The 12,719-nt window shown below is 34.7% G+C and overlaps 1 protein-coding gene across 1 annotated transcript in view; it reads right to left on the reverse strand.

The window, feature by feature from the left end:
- acer2 (alkaline ceramidase 2) overlaps positions 1-12,719 on the reverse strand; it is a 31,286-nt gene that overhangs the window by 918 nt on the left and 17,649 nt on the right. The window contains exons 5-6 of the mRNA XM_079809632.1: positions 6,355-6,492; positions 135-3,713 (exon numbers count right to left, since the gene is read on the reverse strand). Of these exons, the coding sequence (XP_079665758.1) occupies positions 3,527-3,713; positions 6,355-6,492 (325 nt within the window). The 3' untranslated portion in view covers positions 135-3,526. The remainder of the gene's footprint in view (positions 1-134; positions 3,714-6,354; positions 6,493-12,719) is intronic.

Genomic DNA, 12,719 nt, shown 5'->3' on the forward strand with positions numbered 1-12,719 from the left:
TCCTCGTATCTCCCAATAATAAGACAATCTCTGTTTCAAGTATGCCTAGTATGATCTTGATCAGCTGGTTCAGGTGTGTTAAATTGGTGTTGGAGATAAACTGACAGTGGCCCTCCAGGAGCACGATTGGACACCCCTGATTTAAACTATTTTGCAGTACAAATTCATGATCCATTTATCAATGGCAATTTGTTCCTTAAAAGATAAAGATACAAACTGCAAAAGGCCTTTGTTCAGTGTTGTACGGTTAGACTAAGTGATGAAATAAAGGTAAAATTAACGTCCGTCTATGAGAAGGCAATACAAACAATAGGCTATATATATATATATAGATATATACATTTCTGTCTGAAGACATTCAGTAAAGGACAAACTTTCATTCTAAATAGAACATTCCTTTATATTTAGTTCACCAAACTATTTTCATGCACCATTTTAAAGTCTTCTGTCCAATACACTGCATTCATTTTCACAGTAGTGCAACATAGCTTAAAAGATCTAGATAAAAACCTCCAGTTTATGCTGCGTTAAACAATAACATCATAAACTCAGTATAGAAGTATCAGGCCTGCGGATGAGGTGCACTGGGGTAAATAACCTCCATATTACGGGGAAAAGAAAACGCTGTGACAAATAAAGAAAACATATTTGAGATGATTGTGTGTCCTACAGCTATTCATAATAAAGGTGCACCAAGTCATTTTTATCACTTAAAAGTTTTAAACCTAAATGTATTATTAGTTGTTTTGGCAAATATGTTTAAAATTATGTACAGTTAAACCAAAAATTATTCAGACACACAAGTTTTTACTAGTGGGTGTAGGACACTACAGTTCATTTATGTAAGTGAGAATAGCAAAATAAAGTAACCTGTGACATATTATATCCAAAAATTCTCCATAGAGTGGACTACCAGTAAAATTTATAAACATTTGTGACCAAAATTATTCAGACACTTTGACCTGACCAGTGTTTTTTCTTTAATTGCTAATGGGACCTTTTACACCACAGACAGAACAAAATTAAGCATTGCTCGGTAATTGGTTGACCTATATTGGTATTATCTAATTGTGTACTTATATTTAACATCTGAAAGCTGATTGGTTGATTGTAATCCATTACATACCTTTCTATCAAAGTTATCTGACATTATCAAGATGAATTTGTTCTTACACAGTTTAACTCTTGTCATATTTTATTACCATTTTCTAAACTACAGCGAATAAACTGTGATAATGTGAGAACATGTTAAAGGTGTCTGAATAAATTTAGGTTTGACTGTACCTTAACATGAGATTATTTTCTAACAGCTTGCGCCAGCGCAAACCCTCATTTGTCGTTAAAAAAATACTGTCAGGATTTACTAAAGACACGCAGTGATAAAAGTGCTGAAAAGTCGTGGACAGAGTTGCGACTGACTTTATTGCACATGCATTTGTAGGAGTTTTCCCTTTCAGACGCAACATTTATGAGAGGAGAGTATTTAAATGAATCATGCGAGGGGATTTGCTAAGGTTTGTGCTCGTCAATTTACTGGTATTTGCGGCATTATTTACCGGCCAAAAAAAGCTTGTTTTAAACCAGACGCTAATTTGTGCTGCTCTTGGTAGATTGCGTTGGTCATTATGGAAATAATCCAGCTGCGTCTGTGTTATTTAATTTGTGAATCGTCAGTATATCACGCGCAGAACTTTCCACTCCCATCAGCGCATTTTTGGAATTGTGCTCTCATGCTAATTTGCCTGTTTAGTAAATCTGGCCCAAAGGCTCCAGTCATGTCAGAGGCCTAGTAAAGCTGTTAATAAGGCAGGTTGCAGGATCACAGGACCAGCTGAATAATACTACATTAAAACATTTCTACAATGACATCGGTAATTGAAAACTTTTCCTTTTGTGTCACGCTGCATCCACACCCATAGGTGTCAGTATAACTAATGGTCCAAGACCATTGTCATATCAGTCACTCAGCATAAAAATCACTCAGCGCACCTTTTCATTTTAAATGTATAGACTTATGTCAAAAAAGGTAACTAGTAGTACTACTGTGAAATAACATGCTTTGTGTTTAAATAGTAATATAATACTCATCTATGGCTGGGCTGCCTTATTATAGGTGAAGTTTAAATGAGAACTGTTTTAAATGTACAAAAAAACATTTCAATTGCTTTTTCTGGCTCAATTGCTAATGTGCACATCTGTCTTAAAAATCCCCTTATTACTGTTATTTATATAAAATATAAGTATTTCTGTTCTATATAAACTACTGGCCAAAAGTTTGGAATAATTAAAGTTTAATGTTTTTGAAAGAAGTCTCTTATGCTCACCAAGGCTTCTGTTATTTGACCAAAAACACAAGTAAAATCATTAATATTGTGAAATATTAACACAATTTAAAATTACTGGTGCCCAATTATTAACCATGGTTCTTATTATTATCATCAGTATTGAAAACAGTGTGTGTGTGTGTGTGTGTGTGTGTGTGTGTGTGTGTGTGTGTGTGTGTGTGTGTGTGACAGTAAAAGTGACTTTACTGTCACTTTTAATCAATTTAATGCAATTAAAGAATTCTTTTTTTTATGCATCTTCCTAACCCCCAAACTTTTGGTATAGTGTATCATGTTACCACTACAATATTAACATTTTTAACATTGATAACAATAAGAAATGTGGTCCCATTTATATTAGGTGGCCTTAATTACTATGTACTTACATAAAAAAAATAGGTACAATGTACTTCTGTTCATATTGTATTGCAAAACACTTTTGCTGATATTGAGGTGGTATACGGGTAAAGTTAGGGTCAGGTGTGGTGGTATGGGTAAGTTTAAGGGTAGGGTTAGGTCTAAGGGAAGGGTCAACAGTGTAATTATAAATGTAACAACAGAAATTAATTACAGATGTAATTACATGCAGGTATTTTTTCCTTTTTAAATGTAAGTACAATGTAAAAACATGTATGTACACAATAAGGGCATTGTATCAAATTATTAATTTAAATGTTAGTACATTGTAGTTAAGGCCACCTAATATAAAGTGGGTCCAGAAATGTTTCTTGAGCAGCAAATCATCATATTAGAATGATTACTGAAGGATCATGTGACACTGAAGACTGGTGTAATGACACTGAAAATTCAGCTTTGCATCACAGGAATAAATTACATTTTAAAATAGAAAACATTTATTTTATTGTAATAATATTTGATTAAATAAATGCACCCTTGGTGAACATAAGAAACTTCTTTCAAAAACATTAAACATTTTTAATTATTCCAAACTTTTGACCGGTAATATAACACCATGTAAAGTTATAACATGAAATCTTGGATCACTCAGCATTTATGTTAAGTAAACTGAAACCTCCTTTTGTGCTTTTAAGACACTAAATACTTTCATGAATTACACTGATTGACCATTACCCCCAAAAACAAAACCTTACAAATCCACATGCAAAAATAGGATTCTCCTTTTGATGAATGTCTATTACAAAGTGCTTTGAAGTGTAGTCAGAAACCATAGGAAGCACAGGTTAAGTCACCTTAATAGAGGGCTTCCTGTGCACACAGAGAAGAGTGACGTATGGCACACCAATAAAAGCCCATTTCTCGCTAGGCCAGAATTTGACAACGGGTCCCTGCTCTGGAGCCTCCGACGCCGCATCAAAATAAGCAAAACAAACACATCCCAGGTAGGATGCCAAGCAGATGAGGATATGCCTACACAGATACATAAAGGGGGAAATGTACAACATATAATATAACAATCACATAAAAATAAATTAATAAAAACATTTTTACAATGGATATCAGCCCACAAATTTGCACAGTAATACGAGACTTAAAGGGTTAGTTCACCCAAAAATGAAAATTCTGTCATTAATTACTCACCCTCATGTCGTTGGACACCCGTAAGACCTCCGTTCATATTCGGAACACAAATGAAGATATTTTAGTTGAAAGCTGATGGCAGAGAAAGGCTTCACACAGGCCTCCATTGGCATTCAGTACATTGACACTTCCAAGATCCATGAAAGGCACTTAAAACGTCGTTACAAAGTCTATCTCACCACAGTGGCTCTACAATAATCTTACGATGCGACGACAATAGTTTTTGTGCGCAAAAAAAAACCAAAATAACACCTTTATCCAACTTGTTCTCGACTTCCATGTGTGCCTCCACGACGCATGCGCGAGAATATGACGTAGCGCCGGTGTTCGGGAATCCATGAAATGCACACTCTAACCCCATTTTGAGCACTACGCCGAGACCTAAAGCACGATCAATGTAGAATCCAACAGCTTAGACACGCGCGTCTTCCTCTGCTCGTAAACAAATCGCTTCTGGGTCATATGTCCGAACGCCGGATCTGCGTCATATTCTCGCGCATGCGTCGTGGAGGCATACACGGAAGTCGAGAACAAGTTGGATAAAGGTGTTATTTTGATTTTTTTTTGCGCACAAAAACTATTGTCGTCGCATTGTATGATTATTGAAGAGCCACTGTGGTGAGATAGACTTTGTAACGACGTTTTAAGTGCCTTTCATGGATCTTGGAAGTGTCAATGTACTGAATGCCAATGGAGGCCTGTCTGAAGCCTTTCTCTGCCATCAGCTTTCAACTAAAATATCTTCATTTGTGTTCCGAATATGAACGGAGGTCTTACGGGTGTCCAACGACATGAGGGTGAGTAATTAATGACAGAATTTTCATTTTTGGGTGAACTAACCCTTTAATGTTTTCAGTTTACAAACATTTCAGAATATTCACTTTTGATTGAACTACACTGAAAAAAAAAGGATTTACTTTTAAATGTACAATTTTCAGCAAAGAAAATGCAAAACATTGAATTAAAGTAGAAAGACTGAAACTAGTATTAACCCTTTATTTACAGCTAAAAAAAAAATATTTTACAGTGTATCTTTTTTAATGTCGGTGGGAAATGGAAAAAAAACATAAAAATAGATACTTTGTGAGAAAAAAGTTGAATAAGGGATTCTGTAGTACATTTATTAAAGTACATCAGTGTTATTTTAAAAGCATTTAGATACTGTAATAGTTTATATTATTTATTATATAAATATAAAACATTATATATTTCTATAAAAATTTATTTTCATTTTTGTATTTTCTGTTCTTCAGCTAAAACTAATAAAATTACACAAAAAAACAACTAATAAAAATGACAAAACCGATGACAAAAACTAACATTTTTGTCATTCTGTTCACTTAATGTCATTTATATTATGTAATTTTTATAAATTTTTGCATTTTTAAAAATGTCTACATGTCTATATAGTGTGTAGTTCAACTAAATGAAAATGTTGCCTTGGCAACTAGCTGATATATAGATATATATATATATATATATATATATATATATATATATATATATATATATATATATATATATATATATATATATATATATATATATATATATATATATATATATATATATATATATATATATATATATATATATATATATATTTTTTTTTTTTTAATATACACATTTTTTTTATTTCAGTTAAAGTTTATTTTCAGGTAACAAAATATTTGGTTTTATTTTTAATTTTAGTAATTAATTACCCTAAACTGCAATTGCAAATGTTCAACTGGATTGGTAACTGTAATAACTGGAATTTCCAAATATTTTTTGAACTGAACCCCTTTAAAGTAAACCAAACGTAATATTTAAAATTTTGACTTTGAATTTTAAGTTAATACTTTAATAATTCAACAACACATTCACGGATCTCAAATTGTCACATATGCTCTTTGTCTGTCCTTGGACTTTTACGTTGAAGTGTTTCCTGTGCTTTATTTTGTAGTTCTTTGTAGTTTTTCATGTTGATTAGTCTCCCCAGGTGTATCCTCGTTTCTGTTGTCAAGCTTTTTTGCCCCTGTGTTTTATAGCCCTTGTGTTTCATTTGCTAGCTGTCAGTTGTTGAATGTTATGGTCCGTTCTCTGTTACTTGTGTCTGTTACTTGTTTCTTTATTAAAACCCTGCACGTATATCCATGCCTCAGCCTGCTCTCAGTCCAGTTCTCCGGATGTAACACAAATATATGTTAATGGTGATATGACAAGCACTTTTTTAATTAATTTATTTACTTACATTTTTCACTTTTGTGATTTCTTTACTTAGTAGCTACTCACAAACCCCTCTTACTTCACTCACAATCACCAGTTTGCGAAACCCTGCTCTACAGGAAAAAGTATATTGAGCAAAGCAAATGTTGTAATGTGTTGACAATGCTTACTGTGGCTTACTTATATGTGCTGCACACTGAGCTTGTGCACTAGATGCTGTATGATGTGACAGGTGCACAGCTGCAGATAAGGGTGGACTCACCAGGCACAGTGTAGATAAGGGAAGTTGACAGAAGACCACATCTCACAGAAAATGCGATCACTAATCCAGCACATGAGTGCTAGTGTCCACCACAGTCCTGAGAGCAGACCCAGCTTGAACACACGCAGGTTGTCGCACCTACAGACATTACAAACACAATCATGATGTGTTAACAGGTGTAACTCTTCATACTTAAACGTTGGTGCAAAACAGGTTATTATAGTTAACTAAAACAGTAACCTTTTACAAAAAGGTCCTATAGAGTGCTGAAGTTATGATGTCACTTTGTAGGCCAAAACGCGGAAGTGAGTTAGCATTTTAGCACTTCCGGTTCCCTCGCCCTAAAGTCTATGGGTTTTTTGAATGGGTTTTTGCTAAATCGCCTGAAATAAGGTCTGTGGTTAACAAAGCCTCTAAATATTTTCACGCTTTGATCTATGACATAAAACACATTAGTTAAAACCTGCTTGTGATTTTTTAAAACTTTATTGTGTCTTAAAAACGGTGGTTGCTAACAAGTTGCTAAAAGGGACTACATCCTTTGGCGGGGACTTTAGACGTCATCGTGACAAACAGAAAATCTCTCACTAGCCCGCGTTTCAGCCTCACTTTTGAAGAACTTATGTGGCGTGAATAAATCGCGCTATTTGTGCAAAGTTGGATGCTTGAACATTTAGATTTTTTGACATTTTGATTTTACTCGCTTCATTCGCGCCTGACATTCACTGCACAACAGACGCAAATTCGCCTCATAGGAGGAGCTTCTGCCAGCGTCTCGTTTGGAAATGTCTGACATGGGCTGTGTTTACACGTCTTTTTGTGTTAAAATCTACTGTTAATGTGTGACAAAACGTAGTTTTAAGACTTTTTCAGGCGATAATGTAGTTGTTTAAAGCTCAAATCTGTGGTTTATTTATAAGAAGAGTGCCTATTTTAACATTTTATCTGGTGTTTTCGGAGTTGTGAGCTCCAGTGAGTCAGCGGCAGTCAGCGCTTGTTTACCCGGCGAGAGTAGACTTTCCTCAACTAGTCCTTCTGCCGTCTGCCGCTGGCTCTGATGTCTCTGTGGCGTCTCCAGCTATAATTCGTCTTGTGGAGATCTAACGGCCCATATTTGCTCTCATGGATCTATAATTTGTTCCCTGGCAAATCGTTTAGGCTGAGTGCAAAGTGAAGTTCCATTACTTTATTTTTAGGCTATAACTTTACATTACCGTTGTAAGGTAGCCGACGAACACTGACTTTGAATGTTTGACTGAATTGTTTGCTTTATTTAATGTATAGCTTATTGTACCTTTTACTTATACTTTTGTATTATTGATCATACATAAACTTGCATTTAACAAAAAGAGACTGGGTTGTGTTTCATGTCCTTTAATGTTATCACAGTGATAATCATATTGTCTGAAAAAACATTAACAAAAGATAAAAAAATCTCAGAGGCACGCATAAACAAAATTAGTTTCTAACATTTTTGGAAAAAACTAATGGGCAATATTTCTCATGAAAAAGTGCATAAGTATTCATACACCGCGCAGATCATAATGAGCGAGCGTGTTTTTTACATAAAGTTTGAGGAAGCTTGATGATGACCATGGTGTGCTGTAGTCCGTTTATAGCCTACCGTTAGCATTTTATGTCTGACGGCTTTATTTAGGCTTTACAATGTATACATTTTGGATTAATTTGTAAAGATTATCTTGATAGACAAAACGTGTAAGGGTCATAACTCTTTGTTGAACACGGATCTTATTTTTTGCGATTTTCCAAAAGTCTATGGGGAAAATGCATTGCTTTTCGATCGAGGGAACCCATGCGCCGCTAACTAGTTGATGCAAGTAACAATGAGCAATACATTTGTTACAGTATCTATTCATCTCTGCTAGCGTTAGTTAATAAAAGTACAACTATTCATTGTTAGTTCATGTTAGTTTAGGTCCATTAAATAATATTAACAGATACAACCTTTGATTTTAAAAATGTATAAGTAAATGTTTAAATTAAAGGTGGGGTAAGTGGTATGAACTGCTTTATAAAAGAGTCTCGGGCCGAGTACCAAAACAAACTTTACTCCCCTTTATGCCAATCAGCAGTAAGGGGCGTGTCTACTAATGACGGGGAGAAGAGAGCGCTCAGTGCACATCATTATTCAAAAGACACGACACACAGGACGGACATTAGCGGAGCAACGACAGAAAGAGAGAGATGGCAGATAAAAAAAACAAATGTGGAAGGTGTCTGTGGAACAAAAGAAAGCTTTCGACGGATTGAATATCCAGGTTCATTTCCATCTACAGTATGCTTCACATATCTAAATGGCCAATGAAAAGTTGTGAAATCATGTCATCTGATTTACACGTATATCCATTTGGTGTCAGAGCTGTCAATCACGCCGCGTATCTCCCGCCCTGTGGAAGCATCTCGCCGGTCTCGTGAAGTTTCATCGAAGCTCAGCACTGGATAGCCGAAAGTACGACATTGAAGCTCTCCACAGTTTAGTTCTAATCTAGTTCTTCACAGATTAGTTTGCTTGCTAGTATGTAAATAAACTCGGTCTCATTGATAAGATTCAAACTTTTTTTTTCTTAGTCAAACTGATCAAATTATAGCCTGTAATAGGGCTGGGACGGTATGGATTTTTTCTTACCGCGGTTGAAAAGCAAGAAATTCCCGCGGTTCAGCGGTAAACCGCTTTAAATGGCTCCAGCTGGACTTTCGCGCACAGCCGCACACGCACACCCCAGGCAATAAGGAACATGTTTATTTTACATTTATTTTTTCACGTTTAGAACAGGAACAATTACAACAGAAATGGAATGATATCTGAAAAAAAAAAAGTGCTGGTAAAACGAAATATAGACCAGGCTATGGTTACCATCCCAGCCTTCATATTTTTTCCCGAGAGAGCAGATCAGATCACGACTGAGAGATTTGATGATGGAACAGCATAAACAAAGACAAACAAACATTTTTATTTATCGGTATTGATCAGTAATATATATTTATTTGTTTATTTATTTCCCATATTTTTACTTTCAGATTACAGTCGTCGTCATTAAACAATCACTTAAACTATAACGACTTTTGCGCACACCCGCCCATATAATAGCCTATAGCCTAATATATTATTTATATTTATAGTATTTATATTTTTATATTACATATTTTAAAATATTCAGGCTATCAATTTACATTTAGCTACAATTTACACCTCGTGTGCGCTTTTGTCTCAGTGGTTAATGAAGAATAACGAAGGCTCAAGGCTATTTAATTTAACAAAGTGTAGTCACTCGCTGCTCACACTACCTTGATTGTATATTATGCTACTTTTATTATTTATATTTATTTTTTATATTTTATAACATTTACATATTTATATTATTTTACATATCTCGTGTGGTGTGCGCTTTTTTCTCAGTGGTTCAAGGCTATTTAACGAAGACTTTTTAGGCTAATTTAACAAGGCTATTTAGGCTAATGATTGTATATCCCATACATATACATTATTTATATTTATGTTATTTATATTACATAAATAATTTTTACATATTATATTATTATATTATATTAGGCCTATTTTTACATATTTATATTAATTTATATATAGGCTATATGCCTATCTCGTGTGCGTTTTTTTTTTTTGCCAGCTATGGGAGAAATCGGTCACCAGCGTTCGACACAAACCCATTGCCCGGGCGGTGCGTTCTTTTTCTGCTTTCATGACTTCTATCTCCCTACCCGCTATTGTCGGCTGCGCAACCATGTGAGAGAATTGTGTTAAGCACGTGCAATTAAAAACTGAGGTCCTGCTTATGCGCCTGTATTTTATGCTTTAGTAAAATTAAATTCAAATTATAGGCTAAAAGACATTACACAGGTACAAATGGAATGTTATAATGGAACATTGCGCTCCCAACTCGCGAAAGGACGGATTTGCTCCATCTTTTGTTATGTTTTGTTTTGAATCCATATAAGACACACATGTCATTAGACACAATCCATGTCATTAGAATCAATGAATCCATGGAATTAGACACAACGTGCACACATGGGCAGGCCAATGTTTTTTTTTTTTTTTTGCGGTGATGGCGGTGACGATCTCAGACCCGCGGTAGGCGTCACGTTGCCAGAGGCTGAGAATGTCCAGCACGTATTCCTCTGTAAATATGAAACGCGACTTGGCCATTCTAATTAATGATCGGAAGAAGGCGTATCGACCACCGTTACTGTAAAATATGCACGTATGTCCATTTAAACTAAATTTTGGTCAAATGTGGATTATATCATTACACTGGCAAGAATATGGTTACATGTAAAGATGCCGTACCAAGTATGACAACGCTAAATTCAACTGCTTTTGAAATACAGTGTTTTTTTTCACTTCCTGAAAAGTAACCGTTTTGGACATACGTGAGTTTCATCGGGCAGCGACGATATGCTGGCTTTTGTTTGAATATGCTCATGTGTCATGTTTGCTTGCTTGTCCATTTGCGATCGTATTGTCGTTCACTTCAGCGATGATAATTACCCATTCATTTCCACACCGTATAAGCCTGGAGTGTCTAAACCTCCTCTCTGTCTGTTTCAAGCGTCAGCTCCCAAAGTGTGTCCGAAAAGTAAGATAAAAACCTCCTAATATGTTTGTTTCCTTTGGTTCCTCTTTTCGTGATCGATATAACCCTCTAATCTTGTCATAATTGTAATATGTTAGTGTCCATGCAATCGAGTTGTTCATGAGAACCGTGTTTGCTTTCACTTATTGATGACATCATACCCTCGGGCGGCTGACACAGCAGATTCCGCCATAGTCGTTGCCTGGGTTACTTATGTGTGGGGCGGAGCTATCAAAATAAGGGCTTGTTTGTTTTGGTGATTTGAAATGATTGCAACATCGGTTACCAGAAAGCACTTACACCACCTTTAACATTAACTAATATTAATACTTGCTTTAGAGGTATTTTTCATTGTTAGTTAATGTTGACTAATGTTGTTAACTAATGTAGGATCCTAAAGTGTCACCACTAAAACTAAAACCTTTTTTTATTTGAAATAATTTTTTTTTCATTTAGTTAAATAACTACAACTGAAATAAATAAAGTTACAAAAATCTACAAAAACTACAGACATATTTAAAATAACTAATAAAAATGACAAAAACACAACAAAATGAATTAAATTTAATATATATTTTGTAAAACAACTATATAAATAGAAAATAGTGTCTCAATGATACTAATATAACATGCCACACAACCACTCAAATAGAGCGGCATGTGGAAGGGATGTGTACTATTACTGTGATTGCACTTACGATTACATCTAGTACATCTGATTTAGAATTGGTAAAATAGACAAAAGACTGTTTGCTTGGCATTAAATAACTGTAAATGATGTTGTTCCATTTGAGAGTGATCTTAGTCACGATTTTTCCCAGATTGGATCACACTGTTGATCATTTTCACAGCCCTACCCACACAGAACCAACCAAATCTGTCGTGTTATAACAGTTAACAAACACGGCGGCTATCAGAATTTTTCTTGCACAGCCATAATTACAGACATCAGTAGCAGTGTTGTTATTATTTATTAAAACTAAAACTATTAAAAATTGCTTTTTGTAAATTAAAATAAAGCTTAAATGAAATAAAATTATAATATAAATATTATTAGGGCATTAGTAAGGTTGCTCTGCTTATAATAATATGCATTGTAAAAATAAATACATTGAATTGAGTGTGAAAACATGCAAACATTTTTATTTGAAATGTAATTTCTATTAAAAATGTCTAAAATCTGAGGAAGGGACGTACATTGAACAAGGAAGGGACGAAGGACATGGATGTGAAATCATCATACTGAGAACTTTATCTTATTAGATAAAAACAAATGTGGACAAAGTTTGTAATGTGGGGACATTTTCAGTTTAAAATTTTTTTTATGAATTGCAATAATATCATATGGTGGATTAAGTATTGTAATAATATATTGTGGGGCCTCTGGTGATTTCCACCCCTATATATCCGTAAATATAGACATATAAATATTGTATATAGATATATGTAGCTCTCTTATGCCGGGTTCAGACTACACAATATCAGCCCAATTTTGGAAAGATCTGTCTGACAGGGTGGTGATTCGTAAACGACAAAGAGCGCATATGTGTATATATTCATAATTAAATGAATGTGTGTCTGAACGTATATAAATTCAATTACTCTCTATTTCAGTACGTTACAATTATATTTCCAGAAAGAATGTGGTTATTTTTTGTGAGGCTGAGCTGTATTTTCATCATCTAAACGCATCACAGCTCCGTGGACCAGCACAAGTAGAATAGCAAGCCTTCAGTTGAAGCTGCCATTTTC

The sequence above is a fragment of the Gobio gobio genome (assembly GCF_949357685.1).
Source record: "Gobio gobio genome assembly, chromosome: 2".
NCBI classification, from domain to species: Eukaryota; Metazoa; Chordata; class Actinopteri; order Cypriniformes; family Gobionidae; genus Gobio; species Gobio gobio.